At 33.6% G+C, this 23,731-nt stretch overlaps 1 protein-coding gene across 1 annotated transcript; it reads left to right on the forward strand.

Annotated features, from left to right (window-relative positions):
- Nucleotides 1-1,968: 1,968 nt before the first annotated feature.
- Nucleotides 1,969-23,731, forward strand: LOC131166279 (DEAD-box ATP-dependent RNA helicase 18). Its single transcript, XM_058124683.1, has 11 exons — nt 1,969-2,415; nt 8,107-8,343; nt 8,908-9,168; nt 10,199-10,278; nt 10,364-10,469; nt 10,599-10,712; nt 18,284-18,382; nt 18,579-18,668; nt 18,849-18,955; nt 19,053-19,196; nt 23,054-23,731. The coding sequence occupies exons 1-11, from the start codon at nt 2,146-2,148 to the stop codon at nt 23,322-23,324; spliced, it is 1,779 nt and encodes a 592-aa protein (XP_057980666.1). The 5' UTR covers nt 1,969-2,145; the 3' UTR covers nt 23,325-23,731.

Below are 23,731 nucleotides of genomic sequence, written 5' to 3' on the forward strand. Positions count from 1 at the left end.
TGATAATGCTTCTATCAAATATATGTTGAAGTGCCTCAATGATTTTTCCTACTGCTCAGGGTTGACAGTCAATCTAAATAAATCTAATTTCTACCAAGCAGGAATGAAAGACTCGGATCTGGATGATGTGCTGAGGTTGTCTGGTATGAAATTAGGTGCTTTTCCTTTTAGATACTTGGGAATTCCTCTGCTGTCTACTAAGTTGAATTCAGTTCACTATAGACCCCTCATTGACAGCATCTCCAATTTGCTCAAGAGCTAGCTAGGCCACACGTTATCTTATGCTGACAAGCTTGAGATTATTAATTCGGTTGTACAGGGCATGGAATGCTTTTGGCTTGCGATTTTCCCGATTCCTCTGAATATTTTGAAGCATGTAGTTAAACTTTGCAGAGTTTTCCTATGGGGTGGAAAAAAAGGGTCTCTTGTGGCCTGGAAGGAGGTATGTTTGCCGAAAGCTAAAGGTGGTCTTGGTATACTTGAGCTAAAAAATTGGAACAACACCCTCTTAACAAAGACTCTTTGGAATATTCACTCAAAGAAGGATAGCTTGTGGACAAAATGGGTGCACCACTACTACTTGAAGGAATCCGAGATCTGGGATGTCTCTCCAAACAAAGGAGATTCATGTCTTTTCAAGAAGATAATGGAGTTGAAAAACCAAATTGTACTGAAAGCTAGTAGCATTGATCTAGCTATTGAATTGATGAACAAATGGGGAATTAATGCAAAAAAAATCTATGAGTTCTGGAGGGAAAAAAACCAAAGAGTTCCATGGGTGAAAGGGGTGTGGTTCAATGGGAGCTTACCTAAACATGCCTTTTGTCTTTGGCTTGGAAATAAAGGAAAACTACCTACTTGTGATAGACTACCAGTGGAAGGAATTGAGCAGAATTGTGTGTTTTGTAAGGAAGAGTTGGAGACACAGGATCACTTGTTCTTCAAATGTAAATTTTTGGAAGAAGTGTGGAGAGAAATTAAAGGGTGGTTGGGCCTAAAGTGATCTATGTCTATCATTAAGGCTGCCACCAAATGGATTCATAAAGAAGTGAAAGGTAATGGTGTCCATGCGGCAGGAAAAAGAATTGCTCTTGCTACGACGGTGTATTTTATATGGCACTTTAGGAATAGATATAGATTTGAAAATCATGTAATCTCCCCTATAGAGTTGGTAATTGTGATAAAAAAATATGTCTATAGGACTGTTTTTGATAAATTTGATATGTATCTTGTTTGATTTGCTTGGAGTGTTGTACTTGAATTGATTTTGTTAGCTACAAAAGATTGGCCATGATTGGTGTCCGGGTATGCCCGGGTTATGATGTATATTATTTGGCCTGGGAATGCCCAGTGTATTTGTAAGTATTCTTTTGATCAATATATTTTACCCCATTTTGATAAAAAAAAAGAAAAAGAAGTTGTAAGAGGATTAGTCACATGGACCGTAAAACGGATGTGTGGATATCCGGTGTGTAATCCAAAAAAAAAAAGTTCTAAGAGACTAAAGATTTGTGTTGTAGACTTGCTGCTTACAAATACTACCTATTATATGACCTAGTTGTAATTTTTTAAAACCTAATCTCAATTTGATTATAAAATAATGTTAAGTACACGTATAAATATAAAATGTTTAATATTAAATATTAAATTGAATATGTAAAAATATAAAATTACATAATCTTTTGGATAGAGTATTATAAAACTCAAACTCAATTTATTAACTTACTCAAAAGCTCAAGCTGAACACAAATTCTAGTAAAATAAACCCAGTAGGGTTATAGCATGAATCAAGCTTGATTAACTCATGAGTTGGCTTGACATTAAGGGTTTGTTAAAAAATAAATATTAAAAAAAAATATTGATTGAAGATATTGTTTTATTTTATTTTAGAAGTATATTTATAATTTTTTTGCTAGGCGTAATTATTTTATTTTTTAAAAAATAACTCGCTATTTACTTTATCTTGGCAAATGTTTATGCGTGTACCGCATATGTTTTTCTGAAACTGCATCTTTTACTTCCGCTTTCAGAATTCAGATTCCTAAAATGATATAGCTTTGACTGGTTTGCGTTTGCTAACTTAACCCTCTAATCAGGGATTACACCTTCTGAAACAGCAACACTGATGCATGCAAAGCAACATACATGGCATCGCCGGACTTTGCTAGTCCAAACAAAGCCTTAACAAACACTCGCTTCTCCGATCTCAGGCCATCGCTGTCCGAGCCGGTTCTGAACGCCCTAAGCCAAGGCGGGTTCGAGTTCTGCACGCCAGTTCAGGCTGCCACCATCCCCTTGCTATGCAGCTTCAAAGACGTCGCGGTCGATGCCGCCACTGGCTCTGGAAAAACCCTAGCCTTTGTCGTTCCCCTCGTTGAGATCCTTCGCCGCTCTTCCTCCCCCAAGCCTCACCAGGTGAGACAGAGACCTCCCTTCATTTCATCCTCGCCCCTTGTTTGTTTTGCTGAGAAGTCGAGATAAAAAAAATATCACATGATTTTGTTTGTTTAAAGCTTGCTCTGAACTTAAATAGTATTTTTCTTTCTTTGAAGAAACTAAGCATCAGAAAATTTAGTCGGCCAATGGAAAAAAAAAAAATTCAACTAGTTTACCAACTGGGGCATTAGTCTAGCTTGTTCTACAATCCATTACAAACTTACGAACTGTATTTTCTAGAATGATACAATCTACCCTTGATATCGAATAGACATGTTCATGTAGTATCTTCAGCATCGAGCTGGACTTCATCATATAAGCAACTTGTGATGGACAGCAGCAGTCCAAAATAACTTATTATAGGCTTGAAGTGAATTGGTAGAGCGACTTGATAGAGCCAGTGAAGCCCAATGCTCCCAATAGAACTTGATTTAAGCTCAAAGCTATGAGCAAAGTATCTCTTATAAACATCCTCATCAGTGCAGCTCTCAGAACAGAGAACACAAAAGGGTGAAAGATGTACTTCCCACTTAACGAACCTCTTAATCCTTGAGAATCAAACAGATTTAGTCCAACATACAGCAGGAGACATATGCATAAGGAAATTTGAGGTTCAATTTCCTAGAAAATCCTGTTAGAATTAAAAGTATGAGGCTGCATCTTAGGTGGACTAAAGAATTGAAGATCACATTGGAAACCAGTTGATCATTGAGACTAGTTCCATGAACCATAAGAGTTAACTAATTAGCAACTCATGAAAGGGAGGGAATTGGACTCATAATTGTTAGAATCTTATGATTCATGATTCAATTCATACGATTCGTATCAATTCCGTACCAAATAGATTTAAATCTTACTAGCAAAAATCTAAAATCAACTTAATCATTGCCGAATCTATTGAATTGATCTAAATTTCTCGATTAACGCAATTCTAGATCTATCATATCCTAACATACTCGACTAGTTTGAGACCCCCAAAGCAACATTTTTTTTTATCTCTTTTATTTTTACATAATTACCTTCCTTTCCTTGTTTTCGTCAATTTTGTGCTTAAAAATAGGAGAAATAGAAAATTGGGTCTTATATTACCTTAACAAAACCATTCTTCGCTTTAGGAGTATAGCGCTCATTGAGAAGAAGGGGTGGAACACTTACCGGCTTACCGGCTAAGGTGGTACTCATGTTTCGTTGTGTTGTTAAGATTCAAAAGTTAGTTCTTTTAGTACTTTGTTCAATTACTACAATTTTTTTAGCTTAATTACGTTTTTTTTCTTCTTTTTAATCCAAGAAAGAATATGCATGAAATACTGTTTTTTTAATTGTTGATAAACTCCAAAAGTTCAATTTTTTTTTTTTTTTATTGATTCCTTCCCTTAAACATCTTAAAGTTTACTATTTTATTAATATTTCGTAGCTCATCCTCTTACTTCTTATTTGTTTAGGGAAAGCATACACATGAAATATGATTTTCTTATTATCAAAATTTAAATGTATTTTGTGTTTTTTGCTTCTTGTTTTTATATCAATATATGCATATCATTTATAATTGATTTTGGAAAAATTTCCAAATCTTACGATTTGATTTGATTTAATTCTTAATTTGCAATTCCAAAAATTGGAATTTCAATTCACAATTCGAATCTCAATTTGAAAATTATGATTGGACTCCTAAATGATTTGAGAGCCAAAACTATGGATCCAACAGGGCCCCAACTTATCAATAAAAAGAAATGTAGCTAAACCATTACCACAAGTTGTCTGAAGCAAGGGTATATGTCAATTCATGTTTGCAGAATTTTTCTCCACATCCAGGTTCAAACTGGAGAAATCTTTGAGGATCAAAAGTTCATAACTCTCAGTTTATAGGAATGAATCCAAGCACCCAACAACAACTCATTAGAAGAGAAAATATTCCAAATTATTCAATAAACAGAAGTCTTATTCCAGTCCTCTAATCGTTTTGAGGCCTAAACTTCCTTCCTCATATGGTCCACACTCCATACACATCCTTCTAGTTTGACCTTGCTACTAGTTGAGCTCCATTCATTACCATGCCATAGATAAGATTTGAATTTATGTACTAAACTATTAATGAATTTCTGTGGGAAAATACGAGCTGAGCACCAATGATATTGGGGATGAAAAGAACTGATTTAGTAAGTTGTAATCTGCCAGAAAAAGAGAGAAATTATGGTCCTGCAGACCAATTTTCACTGATATTCTTTCCAGGAGAATCTCAAGTCATTAGCAGTGAACTTCTCTCTCTCTGTTTTTTTTTTTTTGGGTAATTAAAGGGAGATCCAAATATCTCGCAGGAAGAGCCCCTTCAAGGATTGCCAATCAATCAACTATATCAATTTGAAGTTAGGAGATCAATACGTGAGCAAAATAAGGCAGATCTGCTCTTAAACCAATAAGTTTGTGAAATATGTGCATTTAGCTGAACCTAAATCACCATAAGAAAATAAAATGAGATCACCTGCAAAACTGAGGTGAGTGAGACTTTTAACTATTTTACACTTGCTATGATATCTGACAGCCTTTTCTGGGGAGCTCTTCTTAAAAGCCTAGCCAATCACCTCCATAACCATTACAAAATGATGTGGTGAAATAGGATCAGTGAATCACCCTGCCCATTCCCCTTACGCCCTTTAAAGGCCTATTGAGAGACAGAACAATAAGGAGAGGTAATACACTACTTAATCCATGAAATAAAATTCAAAGGAGTGTCAATGCAGGTGACACGATCAATTAAAGAGTTCCTTTCTATGGCCACCTCAATACAAATTTAAGAAGTGGTTTTATCCTACTGATAGCTATGCGATAATTATAGAGCCACTAAAATGTTGTCCTGCAACTGTCTCATTTTAATAAAAGCAGCTTGGCCCATTACCGACGATGAAAGAAGGAAGACAAGATTGAGGCCTATATGTCATAATTTGGGTCAAACACTTTTAAACTAAATTACAGCAAGCTAGCTATAGGCTCCAGTCTGAAACACTAGAGGGGTTTTTAGATTTTATGAACCAGAAAAATAAGTTTTGCATGAAATCTGTTTCAGTAGTTTTGAATTGTTAAATAAATAAAGTCTTCTGACTCTTCCCTGATGATATGCCAACACCATTGGAAGAATTGAGCATTATAGTCATCAGGTCCTCCAGCTTTTTCGTCAGAATATGAGAGTAGGGCTTTTTTATCTCCTGTTGATCAATATCGTTATTAAGAGCAGATTTCTTGGTGCGAGAGTGACCGAAAATATTTTGTGAACAGTATAGATTGCAGGGCTTGGGATGAACTTCAGGGTTAGCAGAGTCAATAGACCCTAGCGAACCCTCAAAAAATTCAGAATATCCCTCTTATACTATCGTAGCCTTCAAGCTTAGTACCATTTGGATCATAAAGAACTTTTATAGCATTTTTTTATCATTGTAGAAACCATTTGGGAAGAACCTTGTGTTTTGGTGTCCTGACTTAAGCCATGGACTTCTAAACTTTTGCCTCATAATAGATTCCTTAGCCTTGAGAAGCTCCAAATAAGACTACTTCTTGGTTTTGAATGTAGACAACGTAAAACCATCAAAACAATTTTGCAACAAAGCCTGGTGAGCCAACCCTGCATGCTGCGTAGCCATGCTCGACCGCATTGAGTAACTGTAACATGAAGCTTCTGAAATGCCTTTGAACTCCTTTAGAATTTTTAGTTTGCTGCAAAGCACAAACATTGGTGTCTCAGAGATTATAGAGTAGTTCAGCAGTTCTAGATTTTGAAGGAAGTTTCTGTATATGACATCAAAATCCTTTTTCAAATGCATAAAATTATACTAGTAAATGTGTCACTTGCATTGCATGTGATTGTAAGTGAGTAATCTTGAGTTATGTTTGAATAATATATGATATAGCTTAGATTTATTTTAAAGACATTGATATTATTATATTTTCAAAATTGAGTTATAAATTAAAGTATGAATATTCAAAGCTACTTGTAATTTCTTGTAGTTTTTTAAATAAAAACAAAAATTGTTATAGTTTTTCTTTTGTGATTATTATGTTTATGAATAAAATAACACAAAGTCATATTATAATGTATCATTATATATTTAAATATATTTTAAAGGAGGAGCACCGCCCAGGAAGTGCCCCATGAGATGTTGGAAAAGTTTCAAACATTAAAAAATATTTTCTCAAAATTGGGATGACGTCTTAATGAAGTGTAGCATGCATGTTCAGGAGGCATTCAAAGAGTGTATGGACACAACAAAGATATAGACATGCTACTCTCGTTGAAAATTTTATTTCTTAGTTTTTTAAGACTTGCAATATGGTAATTTAGTGGTAGTCTATTTATAGTTTTAAACAAATTGATAATACTTTCTCATGAGTATACTTATTTTTATTTGATATTCACAAATATTCACTGATAGATCATGCATTCGTGTTGTTCTTAAAATTAAAAAATTTAAAGGAAATGCTATATAGTGTACATGGATATATCATACAAGAAAATTCTTATTGATATTGAAATAAAGTTAAATAAATTTAGTATAAATTTATTATCTAAGAGTAAGTGTAATATATTAGACTATTAGATCGGTATGTGTAGATGCAACAGTTTGAAAGATGTATAAACATTTTAAGTTATTGTGTGATAAACATTTATAAAGTATTTTGAAAATATCAAAAGTATTATTTTCTAAAAGATTTTTTTTTTTTGCATGTCTATAAGTCATGATTTTTATTTATTTATATACTAATTGTATAAAGGGATCCTTCGGTATCACGCAATATTTTTTTATACACAATTTCTTAATCATTCAATAATTAAATATTTATTTAATTGTTATTCATTAACTAATATCTTTATAACTACTATTTTTTGTTTGAGTAATGTTTAATTTGAAATAAATTTTACTTTTGTTATCCAAAAGCTACTTCTAGATCTATTATTTTATTCTTAATATTTTTTTTAGAATTTAAGTTAATTGTTAAAATTTGGTTGAACTTTATTATTTTTAGGAATGTTTTGTCCTACATTTAAATGATTAAACATTTTTGTCTGCAAAATGATTTACGCTATTTGCACTTTTATACAGTGTATATTTGATTGAATTTTGTTAATTTTATGAATGTTTTGGCATACATTTAAAAGTTAAGGATATTTTTGCCTACAAAAAATATATTTAGTTAAATTCCATTATCTTTAGAATGTTTTGTCATACATTTTGTTATTAGGATATGTTGTCCTCAAGAATCATCATGATTTAGGGTATCCGTACTTATATATACATGTACGCATATAATTTTGAAGTACTTTTCTTGGCCAGGAGGGATGGGTTTGGATTGATTTGATCTTTTAAAAGTGAGAAAAGAACATTCAAAATGCTAATAAACCAAAGTGTACCTTAGTTAAAGTAAATTTGAATATTTTTTCTCTAGATGTAGCTATTTTTCAAATGGAGGATTAATTTTACTAGAAGATTAGGGATTCATGTACACAAAATGCCTTGGAAACACTTCAGCTATCCAATACCATTGGTCTCGCAGGGATATTCCCTAGTATTATTGTGGAACATTTGTTTCATTAACTCTCAGCCAGAATGAGCAAGTGACTGATTTCATAACTTCAAATTTGTTCCTGTTTCTTTCTGAAGTTCCTAATTGAACTGTCTACAGGTAATGGGAATAATTATCTCACCCACCAGGGAGTTGTCATCACAGATATATCATGTTGCTCAGCCTTTTATTTCAACGTTATCTAGTATAACATCCTTGCTTTTGGTGGGAGGAGTAGAAGTAAAAGCTGACGTGAAGAAGATAGAGGAAGAAGGAGCAAATTTATTAATAGGCACACCAGGGAGGCTATATGACATAATGCAACGAATGGATGAATTGGATTTTCGGAATCTTGAGGTATACATTTCTTTTCTTTCATTAATGCTGTTTTTAGGTTTTCCTGCAAAATGTCTTAAAATTCCAAGGAATTGTTAGTATGCTCTAGCCAATGGCCATAGTATTCCAATTATGGGTTCAAGAAATGAATTGAGTGTGAAATATTGGTAAATATATAATGATGCTCTCATAACAGTATTCAAACATGCTGTGCTGTGACAGAGCATGTTCTAATGTCATAGGCATGAACATTTGAGCCTCTGATAGTTTATGAAAGACAGGAATATTACTGAATTTGAGACAGGCTGAAAAGAGTTTTATGTCCCTTGGAGTATTAATTAAAATCCTCTTTTGCTGAGAATGCTGAGCATGGATTCATGTTGGCTCTTCCACATTTTGTTTGCCCCTTACCTTATTTTTCAAATTTTCTGGTTAAGAGTATCTAGTGAAGTGGAGTGTTTAAAGTTTTTCTCTGATGAAAAATGGCAGAATTTAACGTTGAACTATGGCTTACAAAGTATTTATTTTGGTGGCAATATTAGAATTGATTTTATAATTTATAAATTATAATTCTTGTTGAAACAGATTTTGATTTTGGATGAAGCTGATAGGCTTTTAGATATGGGATTTCAGAAGCAGATAAATTCCATTATATCTCGCTTACCCAAGCTTCGTAGAACTGGTCTTTTCTCAGCTACTCAAACTGAGGCAGTTGAAGAGCTATCAAAAGCTGGATTAAGGAATCCTGTGAGGGTTGAAGTTCGTGCAGAGACAAAGCTGTCTGATGATTCAGCATCATCAGAACAAATGGCTTCTTCAAAAACACCTTCAGGCCTTCACATTGAGGTATGTCTTTCTATTTAGTTCAACCTCCATTTATTAATTTAAATTTGATTATTTATTTATTCAAAATTTTATATTTTCTCTTGATGTGTCAACCAGAATTAGTGAACATAATTGTTGTTTACTGTTTTTGTTTGGAGGTTCCATTATCACAATTCACAAAGGCCTTTCCTTACCATTGAGGCATTCACACCTAACCAGTGTAAAATGGTACTTATTTTGTACCTCGATATGGTGCTGGTTCTAATGAATCATGCTCATTTTCTGTAGTATTATTTGACAGGAACATAGCCTTGTTTTGTTGTTTGAACATTTAACCTTGATCAACTGCCACATTGCTTTGTTTCAAAATTGTTCTTTAAATTTTATATTCACATCAATGAATAAGTTATAACTAATGATGGAAACAGCCGGATATTCCTTTAATATAAGTAATTCCATTATCCTTTCTCTATGCAACCCAGGGCTTCCACTACCAACCAGTAGACATCATCTGGCTGGGTCTTGCAGTATAAACAATGAGGAAAAAAAACAACAAAATGAAACAGTAACTATGGCTCTTGGCCCAGACAATGTCCTAATTAAAAGTCTCCTTTCTCTTCATGACAACCTAAAGGTTTGTGAACCAGATATCATGATGTTGTCAACCCATTCTCAAAATTTTGATCAAATAAAAAATTTGTTTTTAAGATCTATCCCTATTATGACTTAATGGCTATTATAGGCGATTAGGCACCAATTGTTTTCAATTCCTTAACAAAATTTTATGATGAAATAAGTTTATGGATGCAATGACATTTACAAATCATTGTCCATTATATGAAGTTAGGAACCAAGGATCGTGTTGTAGTGTTATCCCATTCATGGTATTACTACCAGTTGCCAATCTCTGTCTCACACGATTTTTCAAATTGCTACATTGCGTCATTTGCATGCTTTTTATGTTATGCAACTTAAAACAATTTGTTATTAGTGATTTGCATGATTTTTCCCTTTCATTTTTTTTGACTTTATCTCTCTTATGATTTTGTAGTATTTGGAATGCGAGGCAGATAAGAAATCATCTCAGCTTATTGATATCCTTACCAGGAACAAGTCCAGAAAAATAATAATGTGAGTTATGGATAGAAATGCAGCTTGATTTTATCATGCTTAAGACAATTAATTATCATAGGCAAATAATTTCCTACTTTTGCAGCTACTTTATGACTTGTGCTTGTGTTGATTACTGGGGAGTTGTTCTTCCACGTCTTGCTGTTCTAAAAGATTGCTCTTTTGTTCCTTTTCATGGGGGGATGCAACAGGTAAAATTATGACTCTCATCCTTCATGATCCAGAATCAGCATTCATAAAACTGATCATCTGTTGTTTTCTAAGTGTGCTGGTTACTTGACTCTGCATTCTTACACTTTCCATTTTTTTGTGTCCACTAGAAAGCAAGGCAGAAAGCATTAGGTTTATTTACAGGTCTTTCAAGTGGCATTCTTCTGTGTACTGATGTTGCTGCACGTGGACTTGACATTCCAGGTGTTGATTGCATAGTGCAGGTAGCTTGATAATTTTTCTGTTTGCCTTTTATTCATCTTGTGATCTTATGGCATGGATAATTTGTTTGCAAATTCACATTGAAATGAATGTCCCTCCTTCCATTTTTTTTATATTTCTTTTAAAAGTTGGTGTACCCTTTATTTTTTCTCTTCTCCTCTCTTTCCTATCGGGAGAACACCACAATTCTAATTTTTTTTTTTCCTTTGGTGGGTTGCAAGTGAATTTTGTTTTCTTTCGTCCCAAGGCCGGGTAAAGGAGGAGGGTTACATTTGGTAGTTGATAGCTAGCGTAAAATTTGTCAGATCATTATGATATGAATCCTTACCGAATATTTGTTGGGGCATCCCCTATGAGCGAAGCGTTGAACTTGTATCGCTCGGGTGTAGCGAAAAGTGGGCGAAGGTGGGTTAGGTCGTTGCCCCGAAGCCACGTGCCGTGTCGGCGTCCGGGTATGGTGTCAAATATGTGAGGGTTTTTACATCATTCTGGATGTAGGCTGGTAAAGAAGTTAGTTCAGGAAATAAGGATTGCAACTTGGAATATAGGGACACTTACGAGTAAAAACATGGAAATTGTGGACACAATGATTAGAAGAAAAATTAACATAATTTGCCTTCAATAAACTAATGGGTGGGGGAGGAAGCTAGAGAAATTGATAAATAACGATTTAAAATTTGGTACATGGAAAAGAAAAACATAAGAATGGAGTAGGAATTATTGTAGACAAATACTTAAAAGATAGCGTTGTTGATGTAAACAGAGTAGGGGATAGAATTATAAAAATCAAGATGGTATTAGGCCAAGAGATAATAAATATCATTAGTTCTTATGCTCCTTAAGTAAGCTTAGTAGAAAATCTTAAGAGACAATTTTGGGAAGATATGGATTGTATTATACAAGGCATACTAGGGACTGAGAAAATATTCATAGGAGGAGATATGAATGGACACGTTGGAAGGGATAATAAAAGTTATGAGAGGATACATAGAGGATATGGATATGGAGAGCAAAATGAGCTTGGGGAGATGATCTTAGACTTTGTTATGTCATATGATTTTATTACAATTAATACTTGCTTTAAGAAGAGAGAAGAACACTTAATAACCTTTAAAAGTGGACAAAATAGAAGTCAAATTGATTTTTTTTTTTAACTAGGAGAGTAGATCATTTATCCTGCAAGGATTGTAAAGTTATTTCAGGTGAAAGCTTAACTACACAACATAGAGTGTTAGTGTTAGATATATGTATTAGAAAATAGAAGAAAAAAGATAAAATAAACTAGTGTAAGAGAATTAGGTGGTGGAACCAAAAGGGATAAAATATAATAAAATTTAAAGATAAAATGTTAAAAATGGGGATTGGACTATAGAGGATGAGATAGATAGAAATTCTCTTTGGAGTAGATTAGCTAGTTCTATTAAAAAGATAGCAAAAAAGATTTTAGGCGAATCAAGGGAAAGATTCTCGAAAAGCAAAGAAAGTTGGTGGTGGGATAATGATGTCCAAAAATCCGTGAAGGCAAAAAGAATTTGGTATAAAATGTGGCAAAAATGTAGAAATATGGATAACTTTGAAAAGTATAAAGAGGTGAGAAAAGATGCAAAAAAGGCTGTTAGTGAAGCTAAACACAGATCATTTAATAGTTTGTATGATAGATTGGATACAAAAGAAGAGGAAAGAGATATAATTGAACTTGCTAAAGCTAGAGAAAGGAAGAGTAAGGATTTAGGAAATGTAAAATGAATAAAAAGTGAGGATGATATTGTCTCGGTTAAGGACGTAGACGTAAAAGATAGATGACGAAGTTATTTTAGTAAGTTGTTTAATGAAAACCAAATAGAAGGCTTAAACTTAAAATTGACAAATGAGGAAAAGAATAAAAATATGAGATTTATTCGCAAAATTAGAGTTAATGAAGTTAAGTTTGCACTAAAAAAGATGAAAAATGGAAAACCTTTAGGATCGGATAACATCCCAATTGAAGTTTGGAAACGCTTAGGTGATAAGGGAATTATATGGTTAACATATTTATTTAATACAATTATAAAAACTAAGAAAATGCCAAATGAATGGAGGAAAACACTTTAATACCTATATACAAAAATAAAGGAGATATTCAAAATTGTAATAACTATTATGGAATTAAACTTACGAGTCATACGATGAAATTGTGGGAATGTGTAGTTGAACAAAGATTAAGACTAGAAAAAAAGGTCTCAAAAAATCAATTTGGTTTTATTCATGGGAGATCTACCACAAAAACTATATATCTTTTAAGAAGATTAATGGAAAAGTTTATGCAAAAGAAGAGGGACTTGCATATGGTATTTATTGACTTAAAGAAAGCATATGATAGGTACCTAGGGAAGTTCTATGGTGGGTTTTACATAAAAAAGGTTTATGTAGTAGGTATACTTATGTCATTAAGGATATGTTTGTTGGAGTAATGACTAGTATAAGGATGATAGATGGAGAAATTAGAGAATTTCCAATCACCATAGGTGTACATCAAGGATTTGCTTTGAGTCCTTATCTCTTTGCTTTAGTGATGGACCAATTGATTAAGAGCATTTAAAATGAGGTTCCATGAAATATGTTGTTTGCAGATGATATTGTATTGATTGATTAAACTAGGGATGGAGTAGAGGTAAACTAGAATTAATGAGAAAAACTTTGGAATCTAGAGGCTTTAGGATAAGTAGAAATAAGATAGAATATATGAAATGTAATTTCAATAATGGTAGGAGCTAGGAGGAATATTGGAGACAAAGTTAAACTTGATGATGAAGAAATAAATAACACTTATAGATTTCGATACCTTGGATCTATTATGCAAGCTGAAGGAGAAATTGAAGATGATGTAAAGTATAGAGTTGAAGCAGGTTGGGTATTATGGAGAAGTACTTCAAGTGTGCTTTGTGATCGTAGAATACTTTTAAAATTTAAAAGGAAGTTTTATAGGACGGCTATAAGACCAACCATGTTATGTGGATCAGAATGTTGGGCGCCGAAGAAATAGAATATCCAAAAAGTAAAAGTTGTTGAGATAAGAATGCTTAGATGGATGATTGGTATAACACTGGAAGATAAATTAAGGAATGAAGATATTCGTGCTAAGTTAGGTATAGTTCCTATAGAAGATAAGGGAGGGACGACTCAGATGGTTTGGACACTTACAACATAGGCCACGTGGTGCGCCAGTGAGGAAGAGTGAGTTACTGTGGGGGACAGTAGAAGGGGTAAGGGGTAGACCTAAAATAATTTTGAATGAGATAGTAAGGATTTAATAACCTTGAATTTGTTAAAAGAAATGGTCGATGATCGCATAAATTGGCGCAAAATGATTCATATAGTCGACTCCACCTAGTGGGACTTAAGGTTTGGTTTTGTTGTTGTTAGGGAGGGGGGGGGGGGGGGGGAGGTTGTTCATTGACTGTGAGGCTAGGCTCTATATATGATAATGAATTGGGCATTGTCAATGTTAGATGCATCCAATCCAGGTATGCAGTATTTTATTTTAGTCTTCCTTTAAATTGCATGTGCTTGTCGGGGGCAGTGGAATGGTATTTGAATGGCTCGTTGATTTAAAACTTTTACATTGATCTTTACTCACATTCAAGTTAATTTCAGTTTGTTCTGTCTTTTGTGTGGAACAGTCTATTTCGTATTATTAAAAGACCATCCTAGTGCACAAAGTTCCTATCAACATGGGTTTTGGGGAGGTGGTCTTGTGTATGTAGGCTTTTCGTTGCACATGGAGATTTTGTGTTTATGGCTGCTTCTGTGTTTCATTATGAATATATTTTTATGTTTGACCAACTCCAAGTACTAGTGAAATTTGAAAACCAGATCGAACAAGTCCATTTACACGTGATGTAAAAAATGTCCCCTGAAAAAATTAAGTCACTGATTTATTGAGTATTATGATTAAGAAGAGGAACCCTCACAAAATCAGAATGCTATCTGGACCTAGCAAGCTAAACCCCATACTTAGTCCTTACTACTCCCCCCCTACTTAAAAAATGCTGTTTGATTCCAAAGGATTCCTATACAGGACTTGAACTCGTGAGCTTGTGCTTGGGGAGGCTTTAGTTTGCCAAATGATCTACCCGTTGGGAGCATTTATTGAGTATCCTTCTCCGTTTGTTGACAATCTATGATGCACTTATCCCTATTTTGGTGAACTGAGGGGTTTCTAGCTTTTTATGCTTAAGAAGGGTTCTTTTTTTGGGGAGGGTATGGTTAAAACTGAAAGAATAATCTGACAGTTCCTCTCAGAAGAACATTTGGAAGGCTTTTAAGCTTTTTATGGCTAATAAGGTTTTTTGTTTTTGTTTTTTTTTGGGGGGGGGGGGGGGTGGGGTTGAGGGGGAGGGTATGATTAAAAATATTTTTCTGACTATATCCAGATAAAAATGCAGAAAATTAATTTGATGACTGCAAATAAATTGAAATGAGATCAGTGGGAACTGGGAAGTTACTGTGGAGGAGACACATGTAAGGGGAATACATCACCATAATAACTGTGTCTAATCACTACAAAAGTGAAGAATCCTGCTGAGGACTGAAAGAGTGATCTGAGAGTCCTTGTGGAAAAAAAAAAAACAAAAAAATTGTCAAATCTATACTATGTTTGGTTTCAAGGCGGGGGAGAGAAAGAAACTGAGAAGTTGGGAGGAAGGGGAATGAGAGGAAAGGGAAAGGTTGCTACATTCTTTGATGTTTTTGGTTGTGTAGGGAAATGGAAGAAAAGGGAAATAAATCATGGTTTGATATGTACCCAAAAAGAAAGAAAGAAGGAACTACACTTTTTCTCATCTTTCCTACATTTCCCCCCTTTTTTTTTTTGGGTGGGGGGGGGGGGGTCGGAGAGAATTCTGATTACCTGAAAGGAAAATGCACCTCTTTTCCCCCCCTTCCCCATCTTTCAACCAATCAAGGAATATTTCACTTCCTCCTCTTTTTTCCCCTCCCACCATGCCCATGCCCTCTTACTTGATGACTTCTAGTGAAACACAGTGTTATTCTTCTCAAAATGCACCCCTCCCTTCCCCCCATCTCTCACCTTCCAACCAATCAAGGGATCTTTCATTTCTTCCTCCTTTTCTCCCTCCCACCATTCCCATGCCCTCTTTACTTAGTGACTTCTTGCGAAAAGTAGTGTTATTCTCAAAATGCCCAGTTCTTTTTAATATTCTTAGGCAGGCAGTCTTATTCCTTTATCTAAAACTAACAATTCTAGGAAGAACTTGCATCGAATATTTTAGAATATTTTTCAGAAGTAAACTAGAAACCATCCTAGTGAAAAAAATTGGAATAGTAACTGTGGTTGAGACTCCTTGACCTGCAAAAACAAAACTAAGAATAATATTAACAAAAATAGCTCCAACTGCTTTGGCCAAATGGGCTTGATTCAAAGCTAATATTAAGTTACTCTAGACAAATACTTACCAAAATTATCCAGCATCATTTCTTCCCATAAGTTCCCTTGAAGGGAATGATCACTCTGCTTAGTAATACTTTTATGACTCTTGACTATTTTTGTATAAATAAGATATTGACATCTGAACTTGTTGGGTGGTAATAGAATAAGCCTTCCAGCTATGGCAGTTCTGACAACAGTGACAAGCAAAAACATCCATCGTGTTTCTTGAACTTGTTGCCTTGTACTTCCAATATATATATGTATTTTAAAAGTCCATTTTGAGTCTCTTACTAGGACACCAGTACCAATAAATTTGCATTTCTACTTAGTTTAGGATCTTCTTGTAAGAATTGTATGATAATCATATCCTTGATGGCAGGTTGCAAGTTTTGAAGGCTAAAGTACTTATCTTTAGAGGGCTGCAATTTGATCATCATTCTGATTCCTGATGTTCTTGAGTCTAGTCCTGCTAGGTGGGCTCCCACTTCTTTCAGCTTTGAGAAAATTTGGTCGTCTCATTTTGGGGTTGTTGATTTGGTCCCACTGTTGGTGGGAAGAGTGTGTCGTTTTGTTAAGGATAAGTTAAAAGTTTGGAATTCGGAGGTGTTTGGAGATGTCAGAATTATATTCGGGAGGAAATTGGTAGTCTGGATAGATCAGAGGAGGAGGTTTCTCTCCACAGATTTGGTTAAAAGAAGAATTTAGCTGCAGAATGAGTCTGAGGAAGTTTTTACGAGGGAGGAGATTAGTTGGAGGCAGAAATCAGGCAAAGTTCTTGGTTAGTAGAAGAATTCAGTTGTTGATTGATTCAGGCCTCTCTTTCAGTCTTTCTTCTATTCCTTTGTAATTCATCTCTGTTTAGGATTATGATGCTCTCAAAGTTAGAGACGTTGTGGTCTTGGGGTGGTGTTAATGAAAGAGATTTTGTTATTTGATATAGTTCCTGTATGCCTAAGAACATCTCTTTACTGGGAAAATGACAGCATTGTTTCCCTGATTCCCTCCGGCATTAGGCAATCCAGGTTTCAGGAGAATGGAGGCGACACTAGAGCAGGGCTTAATGTTAGCCGTGCAAACTTATTTTCTCAGATATCTCATCCCCCTTTTCCTTTCCCAGTTCCCAAGGAAGGTATAAAGTTGGTAATGGAGTGCACATTCAGATTTGGAAGGGCCTTTGGGTTGGGAATGCCCCTTTGATCTTTTCTGTTTATGTAATCTTTATGATGCTCCTATTTTGGATTCTGTAATTCATTGGAATGTGGTTTCTTGAAATTTCATTTTTGCTAAAAAATTTGAATGAGAGAAAGACTAGTAATATTGTTTTCTGATGTTGAATATTCTTGTTTTTTTTTTTTCCATGGGAGTGGTAAAGCTGGATTTTGTTAATTTGACTTCTGTTTCTTAATGCTGATTGCCATTCTTTTATTTGAAAATCTAAGATTCCATACAAAATCAAATCTTTTTACGGTGGAATTTTGAAAGGATCAGTACTAAAGGGGACACTTTTTATAGTGAAGGTCAAATAACATTTTATCTACTGATGTGCGTGCTCATTATTGGATTGGGGTGACTATTGCTTATTGAACTACTTAATATTAAGGACAAATTAGTCATTACAGAGGTGGTCAGATAATTTTTTATCTTCTGTTGTGTGCTTGCGTGTTATTGAAATGGGGAGGCTATTTTTCAACTGTTTTGCATTGTGTGTTCTCATGAGAGATATGGTACAAATTGTTTGGAATTTTTGGAGACCTGTAGGTTTGTCCATCTTATTTGGACATTTTATGCCGCTGCTGTAGAGGTTCTCTTTGGAATTGTGCTGTATTTGCATAAATTTGGCACATTTTGAATTTTAATGGCTGTAGTTCTTGTTATTTGTAGGCTTTCAGAATAGGTTCACTTTGGTGTCCAGCGAAGGGCTCTTTTGAGGAGTTTCTGTGAATGATATACGGAGAGATTGGAGAGTCGTACTTCATTATTTGTTTTGGATTTCCTTTTATTTCTTCTTTTTAACACTTGTTTTTGGTTTGTTATTGTTCCTTGTTTAGTGGAGATGCCTTGCCCTCCCTTTTGTATCTATTCTCTTTCTTTCTTAATATAATTCTTTGTTTATCTCAAAAGGGCTTTCTTTTTGTTTTTGGGCAGTATGACCCTCCTCAGGACCCAAACGTTTTTATACACAGAGTTGGCCGAACTGCTCGGATGGGCAGGGAAGGAAATGCCATTGTTTTCTTATTACCAAAGGTTTGTTCTCATGCATGTGTCGTGTTTTCTTCTTTCATGTGTCATTTTTCATTTTTTTTTTTATCACAGCAATTGTTTGTCACTGTTATTTATTCCTTGTTTGATAATTTCACCTTTAATTCTTTATCTTTATCTTTCTTACTGCTTGCATTTAATGATTTGGTTACAATGGCGGCATTTGTGCATATCATCACAGGAGGAGGCTTATGTAGAATTCTTGCGTCTAAGAAGGGTGCCTATTGAAGAGAGAAAATGTTCTGATGAGGCTTGTGATATTGTTCCTAATGTGAGCATTTTCCCATAACACTCATACCTTTTACTTGGAAAATTTGAATGCGTTTGCTTTTCAGTCATCTGTCTGTGTGCATGCGTCGCATGCATGGATGTGATATTCTTCTTATTTTTATTTTTTATTGTGTTAAATAATTTCACATCATATTGAAGCTGTGGAAATATGTTGGTTTAGATACGGTCTGCTGCAAAGCAGGACCGTGATGTAATGGAGAAAGGACTTAGGGCGTTTGTCTCATTCATTCGTGGATATAAAGAGCATCACTGCTCTTACATTTTCAGGTGCTCACAGTGCTTCATTCTCTACTTTAAAATTATTACATGTCCTTTTGTTCATTTTCCTTGTGTGTTTGTTTTGAATCTCTCTTTGTATTTGCAGGTGGAAAGAACTTGAAATTGGTAAATTGGCCATGGGATATGGCTTACTGCAGCTCCCTTCTATGCCTGAGGTAAAGCATCACTCGCTTTCAACTGAGGGTTTTGCTCCTGTTGAAGATATCAATTTGGAGGAGATCAAGTATAAGTATGCACTCTCTTGTACTCTTCTACTATACCTTCCGAGTATCTACACTCTACATGAAAGTACAAATAGTATAAGTCATTTTGTCGACAAAAATATCCGTATCTTTTGAAAGTAAGACAAAAAATTCTTAATAGAAGTAAATTCCAATACTTTTATATAGAAGTATGAATTGTGTAAATCAATATGTGGACAAAAGTATCCTAAATCTTTTAAAAGTAGGCTAAACATTTATAAAAGAAAATGAATTTTTATACTATATATACAAATGTAGATTGTATAAATCATTCCGTGTAGTAATATCCTAATCTTTTGAAAATAAGACCAAATTAATTCTAAGAGAAGCAAATTTATATATTTTTAAGTAACTCGATCAAAATTAGATAAAATTACACTTAGAATGTCTCAAAGTTATTGTTAACATAAAAGAAAAAAAACTTTCAGTTGGTTAAAAAATATAATAAACTAACAATATGTGTGTATGGGTGTCTATATCTATATCTATACCTATCTTATGAATTACTAAAAATACAAGTAGGATAAATTATTTTATGGAAAAACTATCCTTATATTTTGAAAGTATGACAAAATATTCTTAGAAAAAATAAATTAAACCAAAATTAGATAAAATTCTATTTATATAATCTATTTTTGGAAAATTTAAATGTTTGAATATAAAAAAATAAAATTCATTTGGTTAAAAATCAAAATAAACTAGCTATATACAAGTACAAGTAGCGTAAATCATTTACTAAACAAAGGGTATATCCTAAAATAAAATAGCTTCTAAAATTATTGTGAAATAGTAATATAAATTCTGAAAAATAAATTGAAAAGTTAAATGTTTGAACGTAAAAAAAGAAAATAGATTTAGCTAAAAATCAAAATAAACTTGCTATATGCATACCATATATAAAAGTACAAATTTTTTAAATCATTTACTAAATAAAAATTATATCCTATAATAAAATGGCCTCTAAAAGTATTGTGAAATGGTAATATAAATTTTGAAAAATAAATTTTAGACATAAAATTATAGACCTAGAAGTACCCCAAATAATAAATATTAAATTTAGTTGAGATTTAAAAAACTTATTAATTGATCATTAAGTTTAAAAAAAAAAAAATAGTTAGGAAGATTTTAATAGAAAATCACAATTTAAAAATGCAATAAATTTATTAATATTATCATTAGAAGAAGTCGGATATTGAGATTCATTATTTTTTATGTATCTTAAAGATTTTTCTTGTCCATCTGTTTATGTAGTGCCATAATAGTATCTCATGCTTATGCTTGTATTTTATAGTTTTAAACAAAATATAAATTTTTATGAGTAAATTTGAAACTTCATACTTAATAAAGAATTATAAAAATATTTTGCATAATATCATTCTCATGCAAACATGTGCCATGCATGTGGCATTACTAGTACAAAGTAAATGGATCTGCAAGGAACCTTGTTCCATTCATGGGAAAATGGCTCCTGTGACTGGAACTGTCTTCTAATTTTATGTGACGCCCTGATTTTTCAACCATATATATATATATATATATATATATATATATATATATATATATATTATAACCATACATCTCTAATACCACAATATCATCATCAAAGTCAATGTAACGGAAAAATATAAAACTTTTAATCCTTATGTATAATACTAGAGTTCTAGAGTTTCCACAAAAGTACATATAACTCCCAAAAATCCATGAGTTATCCCAAGGGTCATACGAACATATCCCCAGTCCCAAAAATAAAACATACCTTGAACTATGGAAATCTAAGCCTCCGCTGTCTCGGAGCTCGCTCCGCCTGGCGTTCTGGACTTCCTGAAATGTTTAAAAATCCTTGGGGTGAGACACCTCTCAGTAAGCGGGAATAAATTATTATTAGTGTGTGGCAAATGAGTTTTAGTGTATCATATCATGTTCGTATAAAAATTAACCTAACTGAGAAATCATAGAAATTGTACTCATATCCATATATACACGTTTGCATCTATATATTTTTCCCGTATATATGATCATGCTCAGTAAAATACCTCGTATGTAGTACGATTAGCCCACTGCAACCTGGTCCGGACTTAGGGTCAGTCAACATCTCTCCGAATGCTCAATCGACTTCCATTACCAACACGCTCCCCAAGCTATGTGGTTGCACTAACTCAATCACTAGCAACGGTACCGTGCTCTCATATCATTAACCACCGGGTTCTCATTTCTACCACTCAGTCTACATAATAACATCTTTCCAAAAGCTTTCATTTCTCATAAACAAGCTCAAGCTCATGAGTGTCCATGTGTAAATGACACTCATGGCTGTTCATCATATTTCATCATGTCTGTGTATATCTCATTTTAACATATCAATGAAATTTGCATCTGTATATATATCACATATCATCATATCTGATAAAACTAGTCTATATATATCTCATCCCAATATATTTGTATTAAACATATCTATATATAACTCATATCATTATATCAATGTAGAACGTATCTGTATATATCTCATGTCAACATATCTATTTAAAACATATTTGTTTTTTATCTCAACATAAATCACGTCTCATCATATAATATATATTCACAGATTCACTTTATAGTAATCAAAATCCTTTCTCATGCCACACAGGTTTTTCAATAATATTTAACAATATAATAATTATCCAGTAAAACATAGGATAGTCCCAAAACTATTATTTCTTATATGTCTGATAAGTCAGACTATCACGTATAATATTTTTATATCATACTTTAATTTAATCAATTAATTTTCAGAAATTCTTGACATAATTTAATTCCCCTTACCTTTTTTCTAGTAATGTGCCTGCAAGGATCCTAAACTGACGCCCACGGCGTTTGCACAAATTCCTGTATTCACATGCCTATGTTTAATTAGCTTTACCTCGAAATTATAATTATTTTAACATTTCCTAAGCCCACGTACTCCAATTAATCAGTTAGATTCTAACAAAAACACGGGTATGTTCCACTTCTCATATTTAAATTTAATTTTTAACATATTTAAAAACACCAATATGGTCAAATCCCCGTAGTTTAATCTAATTCCCAAAATATTCCCACAATCTAATTTCATCAAATCCCTACAATTTAACTTAATCCTAAAACATTCCCAAAATCTGATATAATCAAATACTACAATTTAATTGGTTAAATTTTTTAAAACAACAGACATAATTTGTACTCCTCACCTTAGCCTTGGAGTGGTGCTTAGGATTTCCAAATAAAAAATTTGCTCCGATTAATTTGCTAAGAATCGAAGCCGGGACCTCGTGGGGGTGTCCGTTTTCTTATTTGACCTTAAGACCGCCGCTCAATCTAGAGAGAGAAAGCAGAGGAGAGAGAGAGAGTTAGTGTGAGGGGGGGGGGGAGGGGGTTCTCTGGATGTTGAAATCCTGAAGCTTCAGGTGATAATCTTATATATATATAATATATTATTATATTATATTATATTATTTAATTAATATTAATTAATTCAATTTTAAGTTTAAATTTTAAATTTTTATTAATTAATTAATTTATTATTATTTTTTTGGAATCACTACATTTTATATCTCCTTAAAATTTCTTTTCACTTCCTAATCAGTCAATGTTTATAGGGAGCAAAAGTTTTTAAAGTCTCTTTCTCTCTCTCCTTTGAAAAGAACCTATGCTTAGGTGCTTTGTTTATATAGCTCCGGGTAGTGTCTCATCTTCAGTTGACTTAACATGAAGACTAGGCATACTTCCTTGTGCATATAGCCCTTAAACATGTACTCTTAAAATTGAATTTCTTCAATTCAATATAAGCTTGTGATATTGAGTTGATTTTTCAAAAAACCATTAGGGATAAAGCTCGCGAAAAACAACGCAAGAAGAATTTGCAAGCAAAGAAAGCAGTACAACACCATGAACCAAAACCACGGAAGGCCAACACTGCCCCAAATGCCGCGGCTACTGGGATGAGGAAGAAAACAGCCAAGCAGAGACGTGCTGCTCAGACAATTGAAGATGAAGAGGAGTTAGCAAAGGACTACCGCCTGCTGAAAAAGCTAAGAAAGGGAGCCATTGATGAAAGCGAGTTTGCAAAGCTAACAGGGACAGATGAGCTGTTTTGAATCACATGATGAGCTCCCATTTTGTGATTTCAGACATGGGGAAGTTCTGGGACTGAAGGCAAGCTATGATAAGAAAGCCTGAGAGAGAAACGTAAAATTATGGATAGGTGGAAACTTTTGAGAGGGTTTAGAGCATCAAAGATCCAGATAATGGATTGAACATCATCAAAAGAGAGTGACTGTGCATCTGGGAATACAAATTTGAGTCCTTGGATTTGAACAAAACTCAATACTAGCTGCTCCGAATTTTGTTCAAATCTGCTTAGTTTCAAAAGTTTTAATCCATGTTTGGACTTGAATCCTTTAACCTGTGAAGCAATTGCATCCTAATGCCCAAAGCTTTAAATAATGAATGATATTTACTGTTTCCAAGTATGAAGCAATGAAAAAATTCTTCAGTTTACAAA

This window comes from Malania oleifera, chromosome 10 (assembly GCF_029873635.1).
Source record: "Malania oleifera isolate guangnan ecotype guangnan chromosome 10, ASM2987363v1, whole genome shotgun sequence".
In the NCBI taxonomy this organism is placed as follows: Eukaryota; Viridiplantae; Streptophyta; class Magnoliopsida; order Santalales; family Ximeniaceae; genus Malania; species Malania oleifera.

Coding starts and splice junctions, on each gene's coding strand:
- LOC131166279 (XM_058124683.1), top strand. CDS start 2,146: ATGGCATCGCCGGACTTTGCTAGTCCAAACAAAGCCTTAACAAACACT. Junction 8,344..8,907: donor TGGATTTTCGGAATCTTGAG/GTATACATTTCT, acceptor TTGTTGAAACAG/ATTTTGATTTTGGATGAAGC. Junction 18,956..19,052: donor CACTGCTCTTACATTTTCAG/GTGCTCACAGTG, acceptor TTGTATTTGCAG/GTGGAAAGAACTTGAAATTG.